The sequence below is a fragment of the Bos grunniens genome, chromosome 11, assembly GCF_055505025.1.
Source record: "Bos grunniens cultivar Pamir isolate PY7600 chromosome 11, Bosgru_T2T1.0, whole genome shotgun sequence".
NCBI classification, from domain to species: Eukaryota; Metazoa; Chordata; class Mammalia; order Artiodactyla; family Bovidae; genus Bos; species Bos grunniens.
Genome location: NC_141175.1, coordinates 59,402,434 through 59,428,536, shown reverse-complemented (window position 1 = coordinate 59,428,536; position 26,103 = coordinate 59,402,434). Strand labels below are relative to the sequence as shown.

General features: G+C 39.9%; 1 protein-coding gene and 1 long non-coding RNA gene across 3 annotated transcripts in view; one reads left to right on the top strand and one right to left on the bottom strand.

The window, feature by feature from the left end:
* Positions 1 to 2,950: 2,950 nt before the first annotated feature.
* LOC147363152 (uncharacterized) lies at positions 2,951 to 7,408 on the bottom strand. The gene is made up of 2 exons (XR_015136800.1): positions 6,742 to 7,408; positions 2,951 to 3,136 (listed from the first exon to the last, which is right to left on the bottom strand). It is a non-coding gene; the product is annotated as an uncharacterized LOC147363152 (long non-coding RNA).
* CHMP3 (charged multivesicular body protein 3) overlaps positions 7,027 to 26,103 on the top strand; it is a 41,638-nt gene continuing 22,561 nt past the window's right edge. Inside the window, exons 1-2 of one of the 2 annotated variants that reach the window (XM_086326609.1) lie at positions 7,272 to 7,408; positions 21,121 to 21,181. In XM_086326609.1, the coding sequence (XP_086182735.1) occupies positions 7,364 to 7,408; positions 21,121 to 21,181 (106 nt within the window). In that variant the 5' untranslated portion in view covers positions 7,272 to 7,363. Of the gene's footprint in view, positions 7,409 to 21,120; positions 21,182 to 26,103 lie in introns of both variants that reach the window. The other variant, XM_086326610.1, reaches the window with a different exon arrangement.

Sequence of the window (26,103 nt, the reverse complement as noted above, 5' to 3'; positions counted from 1 at the left end):
ACCAACTCCTGGAACTTGCTCAAACTCATGTCCGTAGAGTCAGTAATGCTATCCAACCATCTCATCCTTTGTTGTCCCCTTCTTCTCCAGTCTTTAATCTTTCCCAGCATCAGGGTCTTTTCCAATGAGTCAGTTGTTTGCATCAGGTGGCCAAAGTATACATATATCTACTCTTTTAAAGATTCTTTTCCCATACAGGTTATTACAGAGTATAAGTACAGTTTCCTGTCGTTCGATTTTTTTTTAAGTTCAGGCTTTGTCCCTGCTGTGCTGTGGAGAAATAAGAAAAGGCATGTAGTCTCCCATGAGAGGAGATTTGGTGATAGAAATGGTGCTCTAGAGGGCAATACAGGGTGGCTGCAGTGATTACTGTGATTTCCCAGGGACGGTACTCGCTTCAAGCCAGAGCCAGTCATCAGATATGTACTTACCCTTCCCAAATGGGAACTACCCCTACTTTGGGGCACGATGGAGGATAGAGGTTTGTTGTTGTTGTTTAAAGAATTCAGCTAACCGGTTTGCCTCCACCCTCTATCACTTTATTTCTTCTTTCAAGTGTAGGACCCATGTGTATATGTGAAGATTGTTGGAAGTTGAATTGTGCCCCTTCAAAAGATGACATTCTAAACCCCTAGTACCTCAGAATGTGACCTTATTTGGAAATAGGGTCATTGCAGATATAGTTAAGATGAGGTCATGCTGGATTAGGGTGAACCCTTCATACAGTAGGACTGCTGTGCTTACAAAGAGGAGAGTATCCCTGTGGACTGGATTGTGTCTTCCCCAAATCCATGATACATTGGAGCCCTAACCCCCTATGTGATGGTATTTGGAGAAGGGTCCTTTGGGAGATGATTAGATTTAGATGAGGCCTTGAGGTGGGGACCTCATGACAGATTAGTACTCTTATAAGAGAAGGCAATAGTTATTAGTACTCTTATAAGAGAAGGCTATGTCTCTACCATGTGAGATCCTAGCAAGAAGGCCAAGCCAGGAAGAGTGCTCTCCCCAGGCTGGCACTTATCTTGGACTTTCAGCCTCTAGAATTACTAGAAAATAAATTTCTGTTGTTTGAGCCACCCAGTCTTTGGTATTTAGTTTTGGCACCCCAAGCTGACTAACACAAACACTACATAGTAACAGAGGTAGAGATTGGAGTGATGCAGTGGCAAGCTGAGGAAAGCCAGTGCTTGATGGCCATCACCAGAACCTGGAAAAGGGCAAGGAATGATCCTCCCCAGAGTCTCAGATGGAGCATGGCCCTATTGAATGGCCCTACTGATACCTTGCTTTTGGATTTCTGGCCCCAGAACTGTGAAAGAATAAATTTATCTTGTTTAAACCACCTGATTTGTCATACTTTGTTAAAGTAGCCTCGTAGAATCTAATGAAAGTTGCTCAGTCATGTCCAGCTGTATGTGACCTTATGGACTGTAGCCTGCCAGGCTCCTCTGTCCATGGGATTCTCCAGGCGATACTAGAATGGGTTGCCATTTCCTACTTCAGGGGATCTTCTGAACCCAGGGATCGAACCCAGGTCCCCTGCATTGCAGGCAGATTCTTTACTGTCTGAGCTTGAAGAAAGCCCTAAAATAGGAGTCTTAATACTAGAGTCATTGTAAGGTTGGTGGAGGAAGGTTGGAAATGGGCAGGAGATGATTCAAAGTTTCTCTTTGCCTTATCTCAAGTCATAAACTGTGGTCAGGAGTCCCTCACACTGGAGGTTAGTCAGAAATTAAGAAATCCACTCCAAAATTATTACATAAGGTATGGGAGGGAATTCAGTTTCCCAAAGGTCAGTTTATAGCTAAAATTTTGAGAGTCCATCTGTTGTATAAAACAAGGTATATCTTGTTTTTATTAGGTCAACATTCCTCCTAGGAATTGGATTGTGACTTTCTTGCCCAAAGCATTTCATTAAACTGTCTACCTGGTGTATGAGGAACAGTTGTAAGCCAGGAAGCTCTCTAAGGTAGGAAATCTTACCGAAATAAGCAAGGGCAAACTGGGGGAAGGAAGGAAACAGTACTTTCTATTTGTCATTTCAAATTTAGGGAAATTTTAAAGCACTGGGCATTGAGACACCTTTCAGAACATCTGTTTATAATATTTTTCAGGGATCAGGAGGAGAGTGCATATAAAACCTTAAAAATGTGTGTGAATAAATGTCTGTGTGAACATATGGAAGGGAGTGCAATCCTGTTAAACACTTGCGGTGCTTGGCAGGAGTAAAGAGCCAGAATGCCTGCTCACTTAGTTCTTCCCACCCCCTCAGATGTGAGTCTCAGCAGGTGGGAGGATCCGGTGCAAGCTTCCTGAGGCCTGTGTAGGAAGGATAAATTACAGCCACAGCCACAGCACTGTTTGAAGTGTTAGTCACTCAATCATGTCCAACTCTTTGCAACTCCACGGTCTGTCCATAGAATTCTCCAGGCAAGAATACTGGAGGGGGTAGCCATTCCCTTCTCCAGGAAATCTTCCCGACCTAGGGATCGAACCCAGGTTTTCTGCATTGCAGGCAGATTCTTTACCATCTGAGCTAACAGGGTTGTCCAATGCCAAGGCAGTTTCAGGAGACAAATAGAGAGTATATGTTGCTGTAAGAGTGGAGTTCTGAAAATGTGTGGAGGGTGCACAGTGCCCTTCCAGTCACTGAGTAGCAACCGTATTGATGTATTTTTAAGGCTCTGTCAGTAGCTATGGGTGGCGTATTTCCATAGGCTGCCACACGCCAAATCAAATGTCCTATACACTCTGACCTCTCTGTCCTTGAGGACCAACTTTATTTTTATTTACTTTTATTTCTTTGGCTCTGTTGGGTCTTGGTTGTGGCACATGGGGTCTTTAGTTGCAGCACATGAACTCCTAGATGCAGCATATAGGATCTAGTTTACTGAGCAGGGATTGAAACCAGGGCCCTTGCATTGGGAGTGAAGAGGCGATGACCAACTTTAGACAAGTGCGTTTAGTAAATGAAATGCTTGTGATCCCAAACCCCCATCCAGTAACTGGGAAGGCTCTAGGCACATGCTGTTTCTTTTGCACTGGAAACTCTTCATCTCTCCTCTTGCTCATCCATCAGGGCTCAGCTTATACAGGCATACCTTGGAGTTACTGCGAGTTGATTCCAGACCACCTCGATAAAGCGAATAATGCAAGAAAGCTTGTCACATGAATTTTTTGGTTTCCCAGTGTATATAAAAGTTATGTTTACACTACACTGTAGTCCATTAAATATGCAATGGCATTATGTCTAAAAAATGTACATATAAAAAATACTTTATTGCTAAAAAAGGCTAACCATCATCTGAGGCTTCAATAAGTTGTATTACTTTTGCAATAGTAACATCAAAGGTCACTGATCACAGATCATAACAAATATATAGTAATAGTGAAGAAGTTTGAAATGTTGCTAGAATTACCAAAATGTGACACAGAAACAATGTGAGCAAATGTCATTGAAAAAATGGTGCCAAGAGACTTGGTGATGCAAGGTTGCCACAAACTAACTGTTAAAAAAAAAAAAAAAAAGCAGTATCTGTGAGGCACAATAAAGCAAAATAGGCTCAGAGAAGGGTCACTATTCATCATGTGCTTCCTATAGTCAGAATTTTACACATTTGTGGTAATTCACTTGATTTTACTTATCACCATTATTTAGTACTTGTCCTTCTCATCAGATTGTATGGGGTTCTTTTCATTCATTGTTGTTTTCTTAGAGCCTATAGAGTGCTTAATATATAATAAGTATTTGGTAAATATCATTGACTAACTGGAGTCCAGTGTCCCCCCGCCTGAAAAATTGCCGCTTTATAGTTCATGCTCAAAAAAAAAAAAAAAAAAAGAAGAAGAGGGGTATGGTGAAGGAGACTTCAAAACATTTCCACAGATCTCTTATCTTCAGAGAGCTCCATCATACTAAAAAAAACCAGAAACAAAAAAAAAAAGGAAGGGAGACAATTCAATGGAAAATGGGCAAAGGATACAAAGAGGCAATTCACAAAAAAGATTCAAATAGCCAAAAAACATACAAAAAGATGCTCATCTAGACTAGTAATCAGATAAATGAAAATTTAAAACAATATGCCCTTGAATTGGCAAACATATAAGTGATTAATAATATTCATAATATTCATTGTCAGCGAGCATTTAGGGAAAAGAGAACTCTAGTACACTGTTGGTAGCTCAAACTGTGCAACCTATACAGAGTATATAGTTAGTACTTTAAAACTTGTGCTTTAAACTGTGTCTATTGTTAAAGGGGAAAATTGGAAACCACATTGCGTTATACGATAGGGAAATGGTTAAATAAATAATAGTACATTCCTGCTTTGGAATCCCTTAGCTCTAGATATTAACATCAAAGAAAATCTATGCAAAATTTTTTAAAAACAAGATTGCAAAACAGTATGTAGGATATGATCCCAAAGAAGTAAAACTATATTAAAAACATATTCTCCAAAGTAAAAGCCACAAAGAATTCACACCAATTATTTAAATAACTATAAATAATTTGAGAACTTTTTCCCTGAGAGAGTGTGGAAGTTCTACTTTTTACAATGAACATGTACTGCTATTTTTTAGAACATTATTGAAGTATGTTGATGTAAAGTGTACAAATTCAAGTGTCTGTTTTTACTGAAGTACAGTTGATTCACAGTGTGTGAGTTTCAGGTGTACAGAAAGTGATTCAGTTATATATCTTTTTCAGATTCTTTTCCATTTTTGGTTATTACAACATATTGAATATAGTCCCGTGTGCTATACAGTAGGTCCTGTTGTTTTATATACAGCAGTGTGTATCTCTTGCCCGTCCTCCTTTCCTTGTGGGAACCATGAGTTTGTTTTCTATGTCTGTGAGACTGTTTATTTTACAAACAAGTTCATTTGATTGTTTTTTAGATTCAGCACGTAAGTGATATTGTATGGTATTTGGCCTCTTCTGTCTGACTTACTTCACTTAGTATAATAATCTCTAGGTCCATCCATGTTGCTACAAATGGCATCATTTCATTCTTTTTTATGGCTCAGTAATACTCCATTGTATTATCCATATCTACAATATCTTCTTTATCCATTCATCTGTTAATGGACATTTAGGCTGGTTCCATGGTGAAGTGTCCAATTTTTAACAAAAGCATATATCTGTGATACTGTTGCCACAAGCAAGATAATGTCCATCACCTCCCCAAATATCCTTTACGTCCCTTTGCAATCTCTCCTTCTTGCCTCTTTTAAAAACAACCCCTGTCCCCTAGCAACCACTGATCTACTAGCACTAGAGTTTGCATTTTCTAGAATGTCATAGAAATGAAATCATACAGAATGTACTTTATTTCCTGGCTTCTTTCACTCAGCATAACTATTTTGAGATTCATCTATGTTGACGCAGATATCAAGTTTGTTCTATTTTTATTATCTACCACAACTGGTTTATCCATTTACTTGTTGATGGACCATTGGATTATTTCCATTTCTCAGCAAATACAAATAAGGATGCCAGTACAAGTCTTTGTAATCACATGTGCTTTTCCTCCTCTTGGATAAATAACTAGCAGTGGAAATGGCATGAGGCAGATATATGTTTATCATTTAAAGAACCTGCCAAAGTATTTTCAGAATGGTTGTACCATTTTACAGTCCCACCAGAGATGGGAGTATGGGGTTGAGGTCGTAAATAAGTGGATTCTTCACCATCATGAGACAAGGTAATGAGAATAACCAGCAGCTCACCAGTGTAGATTCAGAGATTGCCCAGCTAAAATGCAACTACTTCTTTCTAGTCACAGAGTCCTTTGAGAATTTTATTAAGGTTATATGGTTTATGTGGGCTTCCCAGGTAGTGCTAGTGTTAAAGAATCTGCCTACCAATGCAGGAGACATAAGAGACCCGAATTTGATCCCTTAGTCAGGAAGATCCCCTGGAGGAGGGCATGGCAACCAACTCCAGTATTCTTGCCTGGAGAATCCCACGGACAGAGGAGCCTGGCAGGTTATGGTCCATAGGGTCGCAAAGGGTCAGACATTACTGAAGTGACTTAGCACCCCCACGGTCTATGCAGACTGTTGCTGCTGCTAAGTCACTTCAGTCGTGTCCGACTCTGTGCATAGACGGCAGCCCACCAGGCTCCACCGTCCCTGGGATTCTCCAGGCAAGAACACTGGAGTGGGTTGCCATTTCCTTCTCCAGTGCATGAAAGTGAAAATTGAGAGTGAAGTCGCTTAGTCATGTCCGACTCTTCGCGACCCCATGGACTGCAGCCTACCAGGCTCCGCCGTCCCTGGGATTTTCCAGGCAAGAGTACTGGAGTGGGGTGCCATTGCCTTCTCCGATGCAGACTGCAGGACCACACAAACACACGCATACACACAGGCACAAGGCAGGTAGGAATTATCCCCGTTGGAAATTGCCATGGCCTGAACAAAAGCTGTGACACTGGAGATGAAAGGGGAGGGCTGGAGTTCCTTAAAAAATTGAAAAGTTACAACTGTTGGGACTTGAAAGGAGAGGGGAGAAAGAATGATGCCCCGGTTTTAGTGACTAGGCCATGGTGGAGACAACAGAGGGGAGGAGCAGCTCTAGCGGGAGGAAGCGGTCGTTTCTGGCTCGCTGCATGTGAGGTGCTTACAATCTTAGGAAAGTGGTTATAAAAGTATCTTGCTTGGGCGGAGATACAGACTTCCGGACAGTAAGGAGATCAAACCAGTCAATCCTAAAGGAAATCAACCCTGAATATTCACCGGAAAGACTGAAGGTGAAGCTCCAATCCTTTCGCCACCTGATGTAAAGATTCGACTCTTTGGAAAAGACCCTGCTGCTGGGAAAGACTGCGGGCAGGAGAAACGGATGACAGTGGATGAGATGGTTGGATGGCATCACCCGACTCAACAGACGTGAGTCTGAGCAAAGTCCGGGAGATGGTGAAGGACAGGGAAGCCTGGCGTGCTGCAGTCCCTGGGGTCACAAAGTCAGACACGACTGAGCGACTGAAAAAACAGACTTCCGGGACAACAAAATACAGATTTAGGTGAGCAGGTGCAGCTGTTATCACCGGGTTCAGTCAGTAAGTTCGCATCCTTCGGAGGAATCACCTCTACGCCTCAGAAAAACACACCTAGCTCCTCACCTGGGTCCACAAGTCCCCTCCCCGAAAGTGCGCGATTGCGTCAACCTTTCTGACAAAACCTCCGCCCCGAGTCTGCGCATGAGTTCGGCGCATGCGCACCAGGCTCCCCGCGGCCGCTCCCTGCTCCTGGCGCCCAGACTCCTTGCCTCTCAGCGGCCCCGCCCAGGCGGCTGCCCGTGACCTGCCACGGCGCGGGGAACGGAAAGCCGGGAGGGGCGAGACGAGGTCAGTTCGCCATGGGGCTGTTTGGAAAAACCCAGGAGAAGCCGCCCAAAGAGCTGGTAAGGGCAGCGGCGGCGGCACCGGAGTGGGTGCGTTTGCGTGGGGGTGCGGTGGAGTTGGTAAACGACTGGACACTTCCACCGCGGCTGGCTAGGTGCCGCTCGGCCCCCATTTCCGGGGCCTCCCACTCGACCGAGGGGCCGGAGGAAGTCTTTAAGGAAGCGGCTGTGGGGAAAGAGAACCCCGGAGTCCCATTTCCACAAGGGGGCCGAGGGCCGGGTGAAGGGGTTCCGTGGTATCGGCTAGGGGCGCGGAGGCAGCAGCGCCGGCCCGGCCTCTGGAACCCCTTCCCCGGCGCGCGGTGGTACGTCCCGCGCGGAACCTTTAGCTGGCGCAGGCCCCGCCCCCTCCCGGCGATCTGCGGACGGCGGGCGGACCTGCAGGGTCCCTAGTATCTTCCCTAGGAGCCCATCCCGAAGTCGAGAAGGTTCAGGCACCTGTCGTCCCTTCCCCGCAGCCGCGCCTTATTGAGAGGGAGACTCAGGGTCTCTTTCCTCTGCCCTTCAACGTTGACAACCAGACGCACAATGATAGCAGGGACCGTACTTTTGGAAGAGTGGTACCTTAGTAACTACATCTGGTGTGGAATTCTGAATCTCCCTGTCAACTTCCATCACTTCCCGATACTGTGGAGCGCTTTAAGAGTGCCCTGCCGAGTCCGGAGCCTAAGTTCGTATCCAGGTTCCGCACATAATCAGCTTTGTGATCTAGGGAAAGTTCATTTCTGCGTGCCTTAGTCTTGTGTGTTGAGTAGGAATGACAGTGTATCACTTCAGAGTCATAGAAGACGGAAGGACGTTAAGTTTTATTAGCTAGTAGTGTGCTGCTGCTGCTAAGTCGCTTCAGTCGTGTCCGACTCTGTGCGACCCCATAGACGGCAGCCCACCAGGCATCCCACCTGGGATTTTCCAGGCAAGAATACTGGAGTGGGTTGCCATTTCCTTCTCCAATGCATGCATGCATGCTAAGTCGCTTCAGTCGTGGCCGACTCTGTGCGACCCCATTGACAGCGGCCCACCAGGCTCCTCTGTCCACGGAATTCTCTAGGCAAGAACAGTGGAGTGGGTTGCCATTTCTTTCTCCCAGCTAGTAGTGCTAGTTTCGGTAAATATGTTTGTTTTAGGCCGCCCCATGCGGCTTGCGGGATCTCAGTTCCCTGACCAGGGATCAAACCAAGTCCGTGGCAGTGAAATCCGGAACCCTAATCACCGGACCACCAGGGAACTCCCAGAGTAAATTCTACATCAAGGGTCCCCAACCTCTGGAATCTAATTCTTGATCTGAGGTGGAGCTGACGCACAGTACTCGTATGGCTCTTCAGTGGTTCTGAAACCATCCTCATCCTCCTTCAGTGGAAAATTTGTCTCCCACGAAAACAGTCCCTGGTGCCAGAAAGACTGGGGACCGTTTTTGTACCTTACTTTCAAAGTGCAGACCAACAGCATCACCTGGCACCTTGTTAGAAATCTCAAGCCCCATCTGTTGAACCATAATTTGAATTCTGACAAGATCCCCGGTGATAAGTATGCATATTAAAGTTTGAGAAGCATTACAACACCCAGTACATACTTATTCATAATGGGAAAAAAAAAAAATCTTTCATTTAATAGGTGATCTCACCTGTTCAGCTGTGTGTGTGTGTGTGTGTAAGTCGCTCAGTCGTGTCTGACTCTTTGTAACACCATGGACTGTAGCCGGCCAGACTCCTCTGTCCATGGGATTTTCCGGGCAACAATACTGGAGTGGGTTGTTTTTTCCTTCTCCAGGAGGTCTTCCCTTCCCAGAGATTGAATGTCTCCTGCATTGCAGGCAGATTCTTTACAGTTTGTGCCACCAGGGAAGCCTGTTCAGCCCTAGCAGGCATATTTCAAACCATTGTCATGCATCAGGAGGTTGCTGGCACATCCTGTGTGTGTTAATGTCGATTGTATTCAATAATCATAGGTACTAAAACAGTGTTGTTGTTCAGTTGCCATGTCGTGTCCCACTCTTTGCAACCCCAAGGACTACAACGCCAGGCCTCCCTGTCCCTCACCATCTCCCAAAGTTTGCCTGAGTTAATGTCCATTGCATCGGTGATGCCATCCAGCCATCTCATCCTCTGATGCCCTCTTCTGCCCTCAATCTTTCCCAGCATCAGGGACTTTTCCAATGACTCGGCTGTTCACATCAGGTGAAAGACCCTGATGCTGGGAAAGATTGGAAGGACTGATGCTGAAGCTGAAACTCCAATACTTTGGCCACCTCATGTGAAGAGTTGACTCATTTGAAAAGACCCTGATGCTGGGAAGGATTGGGGGCAGGAGGAGAAGGGGACGACAGAGGATGAGATGGCTGAGGGCATCACTGACTCGATGGATGTGAGTCTGAGTGAACTCTGGGAGTTGGTGATGGACAGGGAGGCCTGGTGTGCTGCGATTCATGGGGTCACAAAGAGTCGGACACGACTGAGCGACTGAACTGAACATCAAAAATTCAGTTCTACAACAAGCATCTTAGAATACATACAAGCCACAAAATGTTCATTATATTATGCTATTCAGTTTGCAAAGTAATGTCATACTCTTACTTCATTTAAGCACCCTAGTTTCTGTTTTACCAGCGAGTAAAGCTGAGTAAGTTGCCCTAGGGAACTAATATTTACTGTTCTAGTATCTACTCCAGTCTAGTATCTGCTCTAGTATTTTGGTCAGTTCAGTTCAGTCACTCAGTCGTTTCCGACTCTTTGCGACCCCATGGATTACAGCACGCCAGGCCTCCCTGTCCATCACCAGCTCCCGGAGTTCACCCAAACTCAAGTCCATTGAGTCGGTGATGCCATCCAGCCATCTCATCCTCTGTTGTCCCCTTCTCCTCCTGCCCCGAATCCCTCCCAGCATCAGGGTCTTTTCCAATGAGTCAACTCTTCGCATGAGGTGGCCAAAGTACTGGAGTTTCAGCTTCAGCATCAGTCCTTCCAATGAACACCCAGGACTGATCTTCTTTAGGATGGACTGGTTGGATCTCCTTGCAGTTCAAGGGACTCTCAAGAGTCTTCTCCAACACCAGGGTTCAAAAGCATCAATTCTTTGGTGCTCAGTTTCTTCACAGTCCAACTCTCACATCCATACATGACCACTGGAAAAGCCATAGCCTTGACTAGACCGACCTTTGTTGACAAAGTAATGTCTCTGCTTTTCAATATGCTATCTAGGTTGGTCATAACTTTCCTTCCAAGGAGTAAGCGTCTTTTAATTTCATGGTTGCAATCACCATCTGCAGTGATTTTGTTATCTTCAATGTTTGGCCTTAGTTTTGCTGTTCATAAAATGAGAAGATTCTGGGGAAATAGTCTCATTACCATTTAAACTAGTGCAAACTGTGCAGTGAGATTGATAACTACTGATCTGAGCTGTGGCTGGATGATCTTGATTATTCCCATTTCTCTTACATAACTTTTTCTTTCACAAAATCCCTTTCCATTTTGTAAGTTAATGAAAAAATTTTGATGGGTTTAATGGACCTTTTTCTCTGACATTTAAAGACACATGTATAAAGTTTCTGTAGTTTTTTGATAAGTGTTTCTGATGACTGAATTTTTATGGCTCTTCTTCACAACACATGTTTTATGCAGTTAAATTCAACAGATATTTATCGAGCATTTCCTTTGTGTAAGACATTGCACAAGGATTTAGTGAATAAGAAAAGGTCTTTGACCTTCTGGAGTGTACAGTCTATAATGTGTATGCACATTAACATCACTGTGTTAGTTGTATATAATTATATTAGTTTAATATGATTAACATAGTGATTACAAAAGAGACTCAATGGACATGAGTTTGAGTAAACTCCAGGAGTTGGTGATGGATAGGGAGGCCTGGCGTGCTGCAGTCCATGGGGTTGCAAGAATCGGACACGACTGAGCGACTGGACTGAACTGAACTGATAGGGTTCTGTCTAGTTATACTACAGACGGGTGTAACTTACCCTAGGGGTCACAGAAGGCCTCCCAAAGTAACAATTAAGCTGAGACTTGAAGACCAAATTCAGAAAATATATTCTTTAACTACTTTTCTGACTATTGTTAACATTTGGGGAAAGCAAGATTTTCTGGTACTTGTGTGAAATTGTTGTTCCGTTAGTTGCCACCTTTTACATAGTTATTGAATTGTTCCAATTCATACTTCAATGCTTCTAATTATAGATATACTTTAAGTATAAACAAAGTAGGATTTATCATTTTTGGGTGTTAATAAAATGGACATTGTGCTTAATCAGCATTATTGGGAAGATTTGAATGTAGGGCATCCCAAAACTAGTTACTGTCCATTGTGATAAATATCTATTTGTTACATGATCAGTTGAGTATATTTGTGTGGGTCTAATTCTAGGCACTCTATTCTGTTCCATTGATCTGTGTGTCTATTCTTTAGACAACTACTCTGTCCCAGTATTGTGCCAAGTTGCTCAGTCATGTCTGACTCTTTGCACCCTAATGTACTGTAGCCCACCAGATTCCTCTGTCCATGGGATTTTTCAGGCAAGAATACTAGAGTGGGTTGCCATTTCCTTCTCCAGGGCATCTTCCTAACCCAGGGGTTGAACCTCCATCTCCTGTGTCTCCTGGATTGCAGGTAGATTCTTGACCTATTGAGCCATCAGGGAAGCTCGAATACTGTAGCTTTATATTAAGTCTTGAAATTGGGTAATAGGGCATCTTCCAGCTTTGTTTCTCTTCACTTTTATCAGGGCATTTGCCTTTCCATATAAACTTTTAAATCAGTTTGTTGATATCTACAAAATAGACTTTGGTGATTTGATTGAGATTGCATTGAATCTACAAATGAAGTTGGAAAGAACTGATATCTTAATGTTCAGTCTTCTAATACATGAACATGGAATATCTCTCCATTTATTTATATGTTTTTTTTTCCTTTCATTAGTGTTTTGTGGTTTTCTACTGGTAGATCCTATACATATTGTTAATTTATACCCAAGTGTTTTATTGTTTTCTTTGGTGCTCTGCTAAATGTTTTTAAATTTTCTGATCACTTATTACTGTGTATTTGAAAGTGGTTAACTTTTGTGTATTAACCTTATGCCCTATGACCCTGCTGTATTTGCTTGTTAGTTCTTGGAGTCCCTGGTGATTTTTTTGGATATATGTATGTGTATGTATATATATATATCCAACCCAAAGAATCAACAGAAAATATCACTTTAATTGTTTTGTCCCAAATTTGTATACCTTTTATTTCCTTTTCTTATTGTGCTAGCTAGGACTTCATTACACATTGAATAGGATTAGACAGAAATTATATCCTTGCCTTGTTCCTGATATTAGCAGGGAAGGCTTCTAATTTCTTGCCCTTGGTTATATTGTTACCTATAGTTTGGGGTGGAGGAAGCTGCAGTTTTTTAAAAGTTAAATTGAGGGATTTTCATTTTATTCAGGTTTATAATTCAGTTTAGTCACTCAGTTGTGTCAGACTCTTTGCAATCCCATGGACTGCAGTATGCCAGGCTTCCCTGTCAATCACCAACTCCTGGAGTTTACTCAAACTCCTGTCCATCGAGTTGGTGATGCCATCCAACGATCTCATCCTCTGTCATCCCCTTCTCCTCTGGCCTTCAGTCTTTTCCAGCATCAGGGTCTTTTCAAATGAGTCAGTTCTTCACATCAGGTGGCCAAAGTATTGGAGTTTCAGCTTCAGCATCAGTCCTTCCAATGAGTATTCTGGACTGATTTCCTTTAGGATGGACTGGTTGAATCTCCTTGCTGTCCAAGGGACTCTCAAGAGTCTTCTCCAACACCACAATTCAAAAGCATCAATTCTTCGGTGCTTAGGTTTCTTTATAGCCCAACTCTTACATCCATACATGACTACTGGAAAAACCAAAACTTTGACTAGATGGACCATTGTCAGCAAAGTAATGTTTCTGCTTTTTAAGGTGCTGTCTAGGTTGGTCATAACTTTTCTTTCAAGGAGCAAGCATCTTTTAATTTCATGGCTGCAGTCACTATTGGCAGTGATTTTGGAGCCCCCCAAAATAGTCTGTCACTGTTCCCCTTGTTTCCCCATCTATTTGCCATGAAGTGATGGGACCAGATGCCATCATCTTCGTTTTCTGAATGTTGAACTTTAAGCCAGCTTTTCACTCTCTCCTTTCACTTTCATCAAGACACTCTTTAGTTCTTCTTCACTTCGTGCCATAAGGGTGGTGTCATCTGCATATCTGAGGTTATTGATATTTCTCCCAGCAGTCTTAATTCCAGCTTGTGCTTCATCCAGCCCAGCGTTTCTCATGATGTACTCTGTATATATGTTAAATAAGCAGGATGACAATATACAGCCTTGATGTACTCCTTTCCCGATTTGGAACCAGTCTATTGTTCATGTTCAGTTCTAACTGTTGCTTCTTGACCTGCATACAGATTTCTCAGGAGGCAGGTAAGGTGGTCTGGTATTCCCATCTCTTGAAGAATTTTCCAGTTTGTTGTGATCCACACAGTCAAAGGCTTTGGCATAGTCAATAAAGCAGAAGTAGATGTTTTTCTGGAACTCTGTCATTTTTTCAATGATCCATCAGATGTTGGCAATTTGATATCTGGTTCCTCTGCCTTTTCTAAATCCAGCTTGAACATCTGGAAGTTCACGGTTCACTTACTATTGAAGCCTGGGTTGGAGAATTTTGAGCAGTACTTTGCTAGCATGTGAGATGAGTGCAGTTGTGTGGTAGTTTGAGCATTCTTTGGCATTGCCTTTCTTTGGGATTGGAATGAAAACTGACCTTTTCCAGTCCTGTGGGCACTGCTGAGTTTTCCAAATTTGCTGGCATATTGAGTGCAGCACTTTCACAGCATCATCTTTTAGGATTTGAAATAGCTTAACTGGAATTCCATCACCTCCACTAGCTTTGTTTGTAGTGATTCTTCCTAAGGCCCACTTGACTTCACATTCCAGGATGTCTGGCCTTAGGTGAGTGATCACACCATCATGATTATCTGGGTCATGAAGATCTTTTTCGTACAGTTCTTCTGTGTATTCTTGCCACGTCTTCTTAATATCTTCTGCTTTGCATGAAAGGTTCCCTTGGTATCACTAATTTTCTTGAAGAAATCTCTAATCTTTCCCCTTCTATTGTTTTCCTGTATTTCTTTGCATTGATCACTGAGGAAGGCTTTCTTATCTCTCCTTGCTATTCTTTGGAACTGTGCATTCAAATGGGTATATCTTTCCTTTTCTCCTTTGCCTTTCACTTCTCTTCTATTCACAGCTATTTGTAAAGCCTCCTCAGACAACCATTTTGCCTTTTTGCATTTCTTTTTATTGGGGATGGTCCTGCCTCCTGTACAGTGTCACAAACATCCGTCCATAATTCTTCAGGGACTCTATCAGATCTAATCCCTTGAATCTGTTTTTCATTTCCAATGTATAATCGTAAGGGATTTGATTTAGGTCATACCTGAATGGTCTAGTGGATTTCCCTACTTTCTTCAGTTTAAGTCTGAATTTGGCAATAAGGAGTTCATGATCTGAGCCACAGTCAATTCCCAGTCTCTTTATAGTTTTTGCTGACTGTATAGAACTTCTCCATTTTTGGCTGCAAAGAATGTAGTCAGTCTGATTTTGGTATTGACCATCTGGTGATGTCCATGTGTAGAGTCTTCTCCTGTGTTATTGGAAGAGGGTGTTTGCTATGAGTGGTGCGTTCTCTTGGCAAAACTCTATTAGTCCTTGCCCTGCTTCATTCTGTACTCCAAGGCCAAATTTGCCTGTTATTCCAGGTAGCTCTTGACTTCTTACTTTTGCATTCCAGTCCCCTATAATGAAAAGGACATCTTTTTTGGGTGTTAGTTCTAGAAGTTCTTGTAGGTCCTCATAGAACCATTGAACTTCAACTTCTTCAGCATTACTCGTCGGGGCATAGACTTGGGTTGCTGTGGTATTGAATGGTTTGCCTTGGAAACAAACAGAGATCATTCACGGAGAGTTTTTATTGTGTATATAGAATATTGTCAAATGGTTTTTTCATGTCAATGCATATGATTTTTCTTATCTATTGATGTGTAGTGGATTATGGTGGCCAATTTTTGAATGTTGAACCAGCCTTGCCTACCTAGAATAAATCACACTTGGTTATGGTTTATAATTCTTTTTATATAATTTTGCATTCAATTTGCTAACATTTTGTTGAGTATTTTTGCATTCATGATATATACTGGTCTGTAGTTTTCCCTTCTTGTAATGTCTTTATCTTGTTCTGATACTAGGATTATGCTAGCCTCATAGAATGAGTTAAGAAGTATTCCCTCATATTTTCTTGAAGATTTTGTAGAGAACTGGTATTTCTTCCATAAGTCTGGTAGAATTCAGCAGTGAAACTGTCTGGGCCTGTTACTTTCTTTGTTGGCAAGTTATTAACTACTGATTCAATTGTTTTAATAATGATAGGCCTATTCAGATAATCTACTTCTCATATGGATTTTAGTAGGCTTTCAAGTAGTTGGTCCCTTTCATCTAATTTACTAAACTTGTGAGCATAGAATTGTTCGTAATATTCTTTCATTTTTTATTCTCCATGGACTCATTAGCTGATGACCCCTTTTGTACTTCTGATATTGGTAAACTTGTCTTCTCTTTTTTTTTCTTTGTTAGTTTGGCTAAAGGCTTATTTATTTTACTGATCTGTTTAAAGAGCCCAAATTTTTGGCTTCATTGATTTTGTGTTACTCTCCTCTCTTCAATTTCATTGCTTCTCTTAATTTTTTAATTTCTTTTCTTCTGCTTGCTTGATGCTTAAATTTCTATTCTTTCTTTCGTTTCCTAAGGTGGAATCTTATGTTATTGATGGTTAGATCTCTTGTTTTCTAATACATGCATTTAATGCCATAAATTAATTTCCTAATGCTTTTGCTGCATCCTGTACATTTTCATAAGTAGTATTTATTTTCACTTTCATTTAATTCAAAATAATTTTAGATTTCTATTGAGACTTTTTCTTTGACCCATCTGTTATTTATATTTATGGTGTTTAATCTCCAAATATTTGGGGATTTTTCTGGTACTGATTTCTAGCTTCATTCCATCATGGTCTCATAACACAGTTTGTATGATTTCTGTTTTTTTAAATTGTTGGAGTATGTGCATTATGGCCCAGAAAGAGGTCTGTCTTGAGAAGTGTTTGCCTGAAAGCTTGAGAAGTGTATGCATTCTGTTGTTAGAATATTCTGTAAATGTTAACTAGATCAAGTTGATTGATAGTTCTGATTAGGTCAGCTATATCCTTACTTATTTGCTCTCTGTTCCATCTGTCAAATTATATCAAGAGAGGTTTTGGTATATTGTAAATGTTGTGTTTATATGGAAATGTTGAATTACTCTTTTAAAAGTGTATCACAGTGATTTGATACCTGTCAATGTTCATTTATTTGGAGAAGGAAATGGCAACCCACTCCAGTGTTCTTGCCTGGAGAATCCCAGGGACGGGAGTAACCCCAGTGGGCTGCCGTCCCTGGGGTCACACAGTCGGACACGACTGAAGTGACTTAGCAGGAATGTTCATTTATAATCAGACATTTTTATTTCAGACATTTTTATTTTCTTTCTCCTTGAAAGGGGAATTTCTTTTTTTTTTTACATTGTACTTTCTCCCATAGATTTCTCCTAAAGTAATACTTCTATGCTTAAAATAATTTATTATACTTAGAACAAAAGTATGTACATACTTTTTATGATAAAAATACTCAGAAAACTAGGAATAGAAGGAAACTTTCCTAACATGATAAAGGTCATTTATAAAAATTTGCAGCTAACATGATACTTAGTTATACGTTATAAATTGTGAAAGATTGAAAACTTTTCCCATAAGATCAGGAGCAAGACAGAGATACCAGCTTTGCTACTACTAATCAACATTGCATTAGAAGCCCTAGCCAGTGCAGTTGGGCAAGAGAAAAAAATAAAAGGCATCCACACTTATAAGAAGTAAACCTGTTAATTTGTTGATAACATGATTCCACAAATAGAGCACTCTAAAGATTCCTGATGCACCAGAAAATTAGTTGTAGGTGATTCAACAGAGTTGCAGGTTTCAAGGTATTTTAAAAAATCAGTTGTGTTTTTTACACTCACAGTGAAAAATCTAAAAAAGGAAATTTTGAAATTTCATTTACAGTAGTATCCAAAAGGATAAAATACGAGGAATAAATGTAACCAAAGAAGCAAAACATTTATACACTGAAAATTGCAAAAAAGTTGCAAGAAGAAATCCCAAGTTTATAGATTGCAAGACTTAATGTTGTGAAAGTGTCAGTACTTCCAAAAGTGATCTGCAGATTCAGTGCAGTGCCTATCAAAATTCCAAATGTCTTTCTTGGAGAAATGGAGAAGTTGAGCTTCAAATTCATATGGAATACAACAAATTCCAAATAGCCAAAGCCATACTGCAAAAGAAAAACAAATTTGAAGGACTCATAGTTCATAACTACAAAACTTACTATAAAGCTACTGTAATTAAAATAGTGTGCAATTAGCATAAGGTTAGATATATAGATCAGTCAGTAGAATAGGATTGAGACTCCAGAAGTAAAACCATACACCTGTGGCCAGTTGATTTTCTGTAAGAGTGCCAGGATCATTCAGTGAAAGATTGTCTCTTCAATAAAAGGTCTGTGACAAGTGGGTATCCACATGTAAAGAAATGAAGCTGAGCTCTTATCTCACTCCATACACAGAGATTAACTCAAAATGGATCAAAGACCTAAATTAAAGTCTTTGACCTAAAACTATAAAACTCTTAGAAAAAAATGTAAGGGTGAGTCTTCATGACCTCATATCTGACAGTGGATTCTTTTGTTATAACACCAGAAGCACAAGCAACAGAAGAAAGACAAATTGGAATTTCTCAGAATTAGTGCCGTTGTGCACCAAAGGACATTATCAAGAAAGTGGAAAAGATGACCTGTGGAATGGGAGAAAATATTTGCAAATTATATGTCCAGTGAGGATCTACTATCAGAATATATAAAAAATTCATACACTCAACAATAAAAAGGCAACTGAACTTAAAAATGGATAGAAGACATTAACAGACATTTCTCCATGGGAGATACATTGAAACAAATGGCCAACAAGCACATGAAAAGGTATTCAGCTTCATTGGTTATTAAGGAAATGCAAATCAAATTCACAGTGAGATACTCTTTCAATAGTTTCAGCAGATTTGCTGTAATTAAACAGTTGAAAAATAACAAGTGTTGACAAGGACATGGAGAAGTAGGAACCTTTGTACATTGCTTGTGGGAATGTAAAATGGTGAAGCCCCTTTGAAAAAGAGTTTTGGAGTTTCTCAAAAATATAAATAGAATTAACGTTTTTTGTTCAGTCACCCAGTCATGTCCGACTCTTTTGCGACCCCATGGACTGCAGCATGCCAGGCCTCCCTGTCCCTCACCATCTCCAGAAGTTTGTCCAAGTTCATGTCCATTGCATGGGTGATGCCATCCAACCATCTCGTTCTTGGATGCCCTCTTCTCCTTCTGTCCTTGGTCTTCCCCAGCATCAGGGACTTTTCCAGTGAGTCGGCTGTTTGCCTCAGGTGACCAAAATTATCACGTGACCCAGCAATTCCACTCCTATGTGTATACCCAAAAGAATTGAAAATAGTTACTCAAACAAATACTTGTGTTTGTTCATAGCAGCACTATTCACCAGAAAATGAAACCAACCCAAATGTTCATCAGTAGATGAATGGCTAAATAAGTGGTGTTGTATGTACATACCATGCAATATTATTCAGCCATAAAAAGGACTGACGTATTGATACGTGCTACAACATGGAGGAACCTCAAAACCACTATACTAAATGAAAGAAGCCAGACATGAAAGACTGCATATTCTATGATTTATTTTATATTAAATATTCCAAATAAGCATATCAAAAGATTAGAATAGCAAATTAGTAGTCACCAGAGAATGGGAAGGAGGGTGGTCATAGGGGAAGATTATTTATAGGGTATAGTGTGTTCTTCTGACACACTGAAAAAGTTCTGAGACTAGAGGGAGTTGGTTTTCAAATAAAGTGAAGGCACTAAATGCCACTGAATTATACATTTTAAAATGGCTGTGTGCTATGTGATTTTCACTTTAAAAAACATATAAACCTAACATTAACTTTTTAAATTGTATAACTATGCAGTTTTAAGTTCTTTAATATTTCATTTGGGAATTAGAGTTGTTGTATAATAAATATTTTATAGATTTTGTTAAATAGTGGTTTTAAAGTCATTATAAATAAAATTTATTGACAATTCATCCTAAGGGTATGAATTTTTTAGTGCCGTTTAGTTCATGTATCCATGGATAAGTGCTAAAGGGTTCAGCATCAATTCCATTCCTGTTTTATTTTTATTTTTGACCTTAAATCCCACAACCATTGTTTATTATAAAGGTTAACCCTGATCGTCATGATTGGTAGAATTTCTGGTAGTAATCGTGGGCACCAGGGTCTCCAGACTTTTGAATTTGCAGCTATTAGCAGTGTTCAGTGTCCTCATCTTGGTTGAGGATGTCTTTGATCTTTTTTTTTGGAAACCTATCTACATATTTCTGACAGTAAGATCACCAGGGCTTTGAAGGTGAACTGGTAGATTGCAAAAATCTGGGGTATGTGACCACCACCCTTCACATGGACACTGAGGTCCATGCCAGCTAATTGCTCCTTCCCAAGAAGTAGAACCGTTGCTGGGAGCTTGTATTATAGCTGTGCATGGGTGGATCAACTCTGGGGGTAACCCATTCACCTACAGAGACTGTTGCCCTCTTTGCAGTGTGCCGTGACTATGGCCATCTTCTTGTGTCTGAAGATCTGTGCCAGGTGCCAGGGGCCCTTGGATGACATGACACTGGTGTAGACAAGAGATCTTCATTGTGAGGTGCCTCAACTAGAAGAAAGTCCTATTTTATGTTTTATTAGACTTGAACGTTGGGAAACATTGTTAATATTAATAAGTAGATGGTAGTGGAAAGGATTTTGTACATCAGCATCACATAGTTCTTTGAACTTCTGGATCATATGCCAGAAAGCACATATTGATTTAATGTAAAGTTTAGTTTTAATGATTTATCAACTGATAAATGATTTTCCTTCATTTTTGAAATTGAAGGACTAGGGAAAAATGCGTAAAAATGTGGCAATCATGAGTCATTCACTACTTTCTCAACACCTACACCAGTATTTCTAGTTGGCTCTATGTTAAGTGCTTCAGAGGTTTTTGCCTCTCAGGGAAATCTATCATAGTAAAAGACATGGAGGCTGGAGAAATATTTCTTCTGTAAAATGAAGTGGTGTAATTGTTAAAGGGAAGAAAGAAAAGGTGAACTTTTATGACACAGGTACAGCAGTTTTTAAAATAATTATGTATAGAAATAAAAAAATCTGTTGCCCATAAAACCTTTCTATCCCCATGTACCTCTTGAAAAATTGTATATACCTGCAGGGTGTTGAACTCTCTCAGAGATTTTGTACAAAGTGCTTCATACTGCCTTCAGAATAGGAATCTTTGAATAGTTTGAGAATTCTATGTACTATGAATAAAAAGACTAAAAAAAAATAGAATTTGGCCCCAAGGCAGTTTCTTTCAAAATAAGCTTATTTTGTTTCTAGATTGTGTCAGGATTAAATGTAAAATTGGCTTCTCTTATAATTCCTTTTCTAAAATTTTTCCCAGGTCAATGAATGGTCATTGAAGATAAGAAAGGAAATGAGAGTTGTTGACAGGCAAATAAGAGGTAAATTACTATTTTATGTCTCTTATCCTGTTGCTGTATTTTGCATTAGTTCATAAAAATAAGCTGAATCTACATGCAGAAAACATAGTTTATATTATTTATAGCTCTAATTATTTGCTTTCTAATTATAAGAAAAATAAGATATAATCAACTCAAAGAAACTTTACATTTTAAAAGAAGTAAATCTTTCCTGGAGCCTGAAATTCAGCTATTCAAGGGGAAGGGACCATGTTCATTCAGCTCTGATATCCTAGAGTCTAGGTTCGTGTTGGAAACAAAGCAGGTGCTCACGTTCTATGATAGAATAATGGCCTCCCAAAGATGTCCATGTCCTAATACCCAGAACCTGTGAATATGTTACCTTACATGGCAAAAAGGAACTTGCACATTTGATTAGAGATCTTGAGATGGGGAGATTATCCTGGGTTCTCTGGGTGGGCCCATTGTAATCACAAGAGTCCTTATAAAAGGGAAGCAGTATGTTGAGGAAAGGAGTTGTGACCACAGAACCAGATGGTGGAATGGTTTGCTTTGAAGATGAAGGAAGAAGACATAAGCTAAGGAATGCATTTGACCTCTAGAAACTAGAAAAGGCAAGGAAATGGATTCTTTCTTGAAGCTTCCAGAAGAAATGCAGCTTTTCCAACACCTTGATTTTATTATATATTTATTTGTGGTTGCTCTGGGTCTTTGTTGCTGGGCGTGGGCTTTCTCTAGTTGTCGTGAGCAGGCTTCTCTGCAGTGGTTTCTCTTGTGCAGCACAGGCTCTGGGCGCATGGACTTCAGTAATTGTGGCAGGCGGGCTCAGCAGTTGCCGAGTGTGGGCTCTAGATCATGCAGGCTTCATTAGCTGTGGCACACTGACTCAGTAGTTATGGCTCATGGGCCCTAGGGTGAGCTCAGTAGTTGTTGTGAACAGGCTTTAGTTGCTCTGTGGCATGTGAAATCTTCCTGGACCATGGGTCAAACCCATGTCCCCTGCACTGGCGGGTGGGTTCTTATTCACTATACCATCAGGGAAGTCCAACAATACTTTGATTTTAGACTTCTGTTCACCAGAATTAAAGAATAAATTTTTGTTGTTTTAAGCGTTTAAAAAAAAAACACCTAAATAAACTTCTTCCTATTATAAAGAAATGGTTTTATGGAAGTCAGATTAAATAAATTGTACACTCATGTTCATAACAGCATAATTCTCAATAGCAGAAGGTATAAATAACCCAAATTTCTACTGACAGATGAATACATAAACAAAATGAAGTATATACATACAATGGGATATTTATTCAGTCTTTAAAAAGAAGGAAATTCTGATACATGCTAGCACATAAATGAGTCATGAAAGCATTATGAAGTAAAATAAGCCAGACACAATGGGACAAATACTCTGATTACACTGAGTCTAATTTATAGAGAAGAAAGCAGAATAGTGATTACCAGGGAATGTGAAGAAGGAAAAATGGAGAGTCACTGTTAATGTGAACAGAGTTTCAACATGAGATGGAGGGAAAGTTCAGGACATAGTGGTGATGGCTGTACAACAGTGTAAGTGTACTTGATATCAATGAACTGTATATTTTTAAATGGTTTGCATTCATCAGTTTATGTACATAGGATATCAGTTATATGTGGAATGTAAGCTATGATACAAATGAACATAACTATGAGACAGAAACAGACTCAGAGATAGAGAACAGACTTGTGGTTGCTGGGTGGTGAGGAAGGTTTAGGAGAGGGAAGGATTGGTCACATGGTAATTAATTCTGTATTTAAATAAATTTGGGGGGGGTGGTGGGCATTAGGAGAGGGAAAGATTGGTCAAGTGGTAATTAATTCTGTATTTAATTTTAGATACTAATTTTAGCCATGATAGCATTTTCCACAGCACTGTACCATTTTACATCCCTGACATCAAGGACTAAGACAATCAGAAACAACCACAGGGACTTCCCTGGTGGTCCAGTGGCTTAGACACTGTACTTCCACTGCAGAGGGCCTGGGTTTGATCTCTGGTCATGGAAGTAGATCCCACATGCCACCACTAAGACTTGGTATGGCCAAATAAATAAAATATTTTAAAAATAACAAAGAGAAGCAACCACATGTACTGAGGAATATAGGTGGTCACTGTGCATGCCCAGGGAAATACACAGGTTCTGAAAAGACCTGAAAAGGCTAAGTTTACATCTCAGGATGAACTCAGTACAGAGATACCCTACAGCAATAAAACCAAACAAAAAAGCCTGTTAAACCCTGGGGAAGTAGGAAAATCTAATTTCCAGAGTTATCATCTTAAAAAGCTTAAATGTCCAGTTTTCAAAATAGCAACAAGATCACAAGGTATCAAAAAAAACAGGGAAGTATGGACCATTGAAAGGAATGAACAGAAAACTTCCCTGATAAAGACCAGATTGACAGATTTACTAAACAAGACTTTAAAACAACCATCTTAAAGACATGCAAAGAACTAAAGTAAGGTGGAACAAAGTCAAGAAAATGATAATAAGCAAAATGGAAGTATCAGTAAAGAGACAGAAAACATGAACAAGAAGCAAAAAGAAATTATGCACTTGGAAAATATAATATTCAATGAAAAAATTTCTAGAGTTATTCAGAAGCAGAGTTGAGCAGGCAGAAGAATTAATGAACTTGAAAATAGTACAATTGAAAGGGTCAAGCCTGAGGAACAGAAGGAAAAAAAAAATGAAGCAAACAGAGCCTAAGGGACCTGTTGGAAACCATCAGTTGGGGCAGCATACACATTGTGGATGTCCCAGAAGGAAAGGAAAGAGAGAAGGTGCAAAGAGATTATTTGAGGAAATAAAGATAAAAACTTAACATATTTCATGAAAAATGTGAATATAACCACCCAAGAAGCTCCACACACTCTAAGGTGGAATAAACTCAAGAGGCCCATGCCAAGGCATATTATAATCAAACTATAGAAAGACAAGGGGTGAATGTTTAAAGCAGCAAGAAATGGCTTGTCACATACAAGGGATCCTGAATAAGACTTTCAACAGATTTCTCATCAGAAATATTGAGCGCCAGAAGGAAGTGAGTTTATATATTTAAAGTGCTGGAAGAAGATACCTGTATATCAAGAATCCTATATCCAGCAAAACAAAGGAGGGACCGTCCTACTTAAACGAAAGCTCATTGGGTTTGTTATCACTAGACCTGCCTGGCAAGAAATGCTAAAGCATGTCCTTCAGGTTGATAGATAGTAACAAACTGTTACTGTAGATAGTTACAATAGATAGTAACTTGAAGCTATAATGAAAAAATAAATATCTCCATTAAAGATAAATACATGGGCAATTTTGAAAGCTAATATTTTTGTAAGTTTGGTTTGTAACTTCATTTTTTGTTTTCACATGATTTAGGAAACTTGTGCATTTAAAAATATGTTAGGCTTTATTTTGTAACATATAGTGCAGAAAGATGTACTTTTGTGACATTAGTAACTGAATGGGGGTGCAGACAAAACTGTAAAGAAGTAAAGTTTTTGTATAATATTAAAGTTAAGCTCATATAAATTCAAATTAGTGTTATCACATTAGTATATTAAGTGCATTTACCATGATAATCACAAAGAAAGTAGCTGTAAATTATACTCAAAAGCAAATGAAAAGGAACTTGAAATAAGACACATAAGCACAGAAGAAGATAATGTAGGAAATCAAAGTTAAAAAACTATAAGACCTACAGACAAAAGAGGCAAAATGGAAGAATTAAGCTCCTGCTCATCAGTAATTACTTTTTTTAAATTAATTTTTGTTGGCATATAGTTGCTTTACAATGTTGTGTTAGTTTTTGCTGTACAGAAACTAACACAACATTGTATACATATATGTATACAATGTATACATATTGTATATTATGTATATTATATGTATACATATATCTCCTCTTTTTTAAAGATTTCCTTCCCATATTAATTACTTTAAATGTAAATAAATTAAATTCTCCAATCAAAAATAGATCTTGGCAGAATGGGAGAAAATGACCCTAGTGTGTCCTGTATATAAGAGATTCACTTTAGATCCAAAGATACAAATAGGTTTTGAAAGTGAAAGAAAGGAAAAAAGATATGCCATGGAAATAGTAACTTAAAGGATGGAGGTTGCTGTACTAATATAAGATAAACTTTAAATCAGAAAAGATTATAAGAGTCAAAGAAGGACATTATATTTTAACACAATAAGATGTAACAGTTACGTACGTCTATGCACCTAATGACACATGGTTAAAATATATGAAGGAAAGTAGATTCTACAACAGTAGTTGAAGACTTTAATATAACTCATTTCCAAAAGTGAATATATAACAATCAGACAAATTAGTAAGGATCAAAGATGACTTGAACAACACAACAATCAACTAGATCCAAGAGACGTATATTGCCGGGGACCAGCCCCGGCTGATCCAGGGTATTCGAAGGAGAGACGGCATCGGCGAAGATCAGGAAATAATTGCTTAATTAAACGTTAATTAAAGATATAAAGAGTGATAGAATGAGGATAGCTCAGTAGGGAAATTCAGTGGAGAAAAGAGGCTGAGTAGCTTGGTTTACGCGGGGGACCAATAAAACTTCAAGACAAGAAGCTTGCACCACTTACGTAGGCCGCAGGCGTCCTTCCGTTCTCCCGAAGGAGAGGAGACACTGAGGCCTCCCCGGTCGGATCTTAGAAGCCCAGGCATAATTAGTAAGCATGGTGGGTTCCGCGCTCCAGATGGAGACTCAACCAGAGTGAGAGAGAGAGAGCGACATGGGGAGACCAGTATTTCGAGAAACTGATCCCAATTCTTTATTTTCCAGAGTCTGTTTTTATACACTAAGATGTTATACAAAAGTCACGTGGGGACAGCAGTCCTGACTTTTATTAAAGTCAGGTGCTTCACACAAATGTATACAGAGG